At 31.1% G+C, this 1,305-nt stretch overlaps 1 protein-coding gene across 1 annotated transcript; it reads left to right on the forward strand.

Annotated features, from left to right (window-relative positions):
* Positions 1-912: 912 nt before the first annotated feature.
* LOC130957431 (protein FAR1-RELATED SEQUENCE 11-like) lies at positions 913-1,305 on the forward strand. The gene has a single exon (XM_057884287.1). It carries the CDS (start codon positions 913-915, stop codon positions 1,303-1,305), a length of 393 nt encoding a protein of 130 aa, XP_057740270.1.

Raw genomic sequence — 1,305 nt, forward strand, 5'->3', positions numbered from 1 at the left:
AATCACTATTACAAGTTGCTTATGATTTTAACCATTTAAGTATCATCTATTCTTGTTGTTTCATCTAACTTTTATCTTGTCCATGAAAGAATGTCATAAAAAATTGCTTGTTGAGGTTTGTAGTACCTGTATTTATGGTTTTGTTTTCTTTTTTTTTTGTTATTTAGAATGGGGTAATCTAAGCCACCAACATGCTTACTTTCATTCAGTCTTTAGAAGTATTGTAGAAATAGCTTTTGGGATTCATTGGTGCTGACTTTTTGTCTTCTCCATATCTCTATTATACTAGTTTATTCAAGCAAATAGAAACAAAAAATAAGGAGCTTGACTTTAGAGAGGAATTCACTATGGCTTGGGGTAATATTTTCGTATATACTTTTATATTGTTGAAACTATCTAATTATCAATTCTTTCAAAAATAAAATAGTTTGTCTCAAGTTGTAAATGTCTTTTTAATATGTTTAACATTGTTTTCTGCACATAGATGTAGCCAAATTAGGACTTAACACACTCCTTACTACTTTATATGCAAGTTATTTAGTTATTTATATTCCATTCAAACCTTTCTGCATAGATTAAATTCTAAGAGTGAACCAGAATATGATTTAAAAATTCTTCTTCTATTGAAAAATTATTAAGAAACTTGAGTTATTCATGAAAGAAAAAAAAGTGTTGAAGTAGTCATTTTTTCCATTAATTTGCATGGGTGGTTCAAGCATAAATGTGTGTATGATATATTTATAATTTAGTTTCTATTTTAAAAATATTTGTTCTTATCATTTTTGAATTGTGTATTGGTGTTCAGGAAGTAATGAGTCAGAAATTTTCTCGTGAAGAGGTTAATAGTGAGCATATATCATATGACCAGTATGGGCAGGATAAAAAAAATAGGAGGAAGTTGACGGGGAGTATATGGATGAGGACGACACAAATGTGGAACCAATGTTTGATGATCACGGCTTTGATGAAGGGTATGACATTGATTCACTCAAAGACATTGGGATGATTGAATTTCACAACATCAGGGACAAAGATGTATGTCACTTTCACTTTTCTGATGTCGACATTGCATTTGAGTTCTATAATAGTTATGCAAGGACAAGAGGCTTTAGTGCTCGGAAGAACAGGATTAGGAAGAGTCGTGCGGGCATACTTAATTTGAAAAACTTTATATGTCATCGTGAAGGATTTATACCACAAAATAATTATGACATTGGAAACTGTAAGAAGAAATCCATATCAAAGACAAGGTATGGCTGTAGTGCAATGATGGAGATTCATTTAGATGCACCTGGTGGTCATTAG

Source organism: Arachis stenosperma, chromosome 10 (genome assembly GCF_014773155.1).
Source record: "Arachis stenosperma cultivar V10309 chromosome 10, arast.V10309.gnm1.PFL2, whole genome shotgun sequence".
Lineage (NCBI taxonomy): Eukaryota > Viridiplantae > Streptophyta > Magnoliopsida > Fabales > Fabaceae > Arachis > Arachis stenosperma.

What these genes read in the sequence shown, in the direction of transcription:
- LOC130957431 (XM_057884287.1), top strand. Translation starts at nt 913, where the DNA reads ATGGATGAGGACGACACAAATGTGGAACCAATGTTTGATGATCACGGC.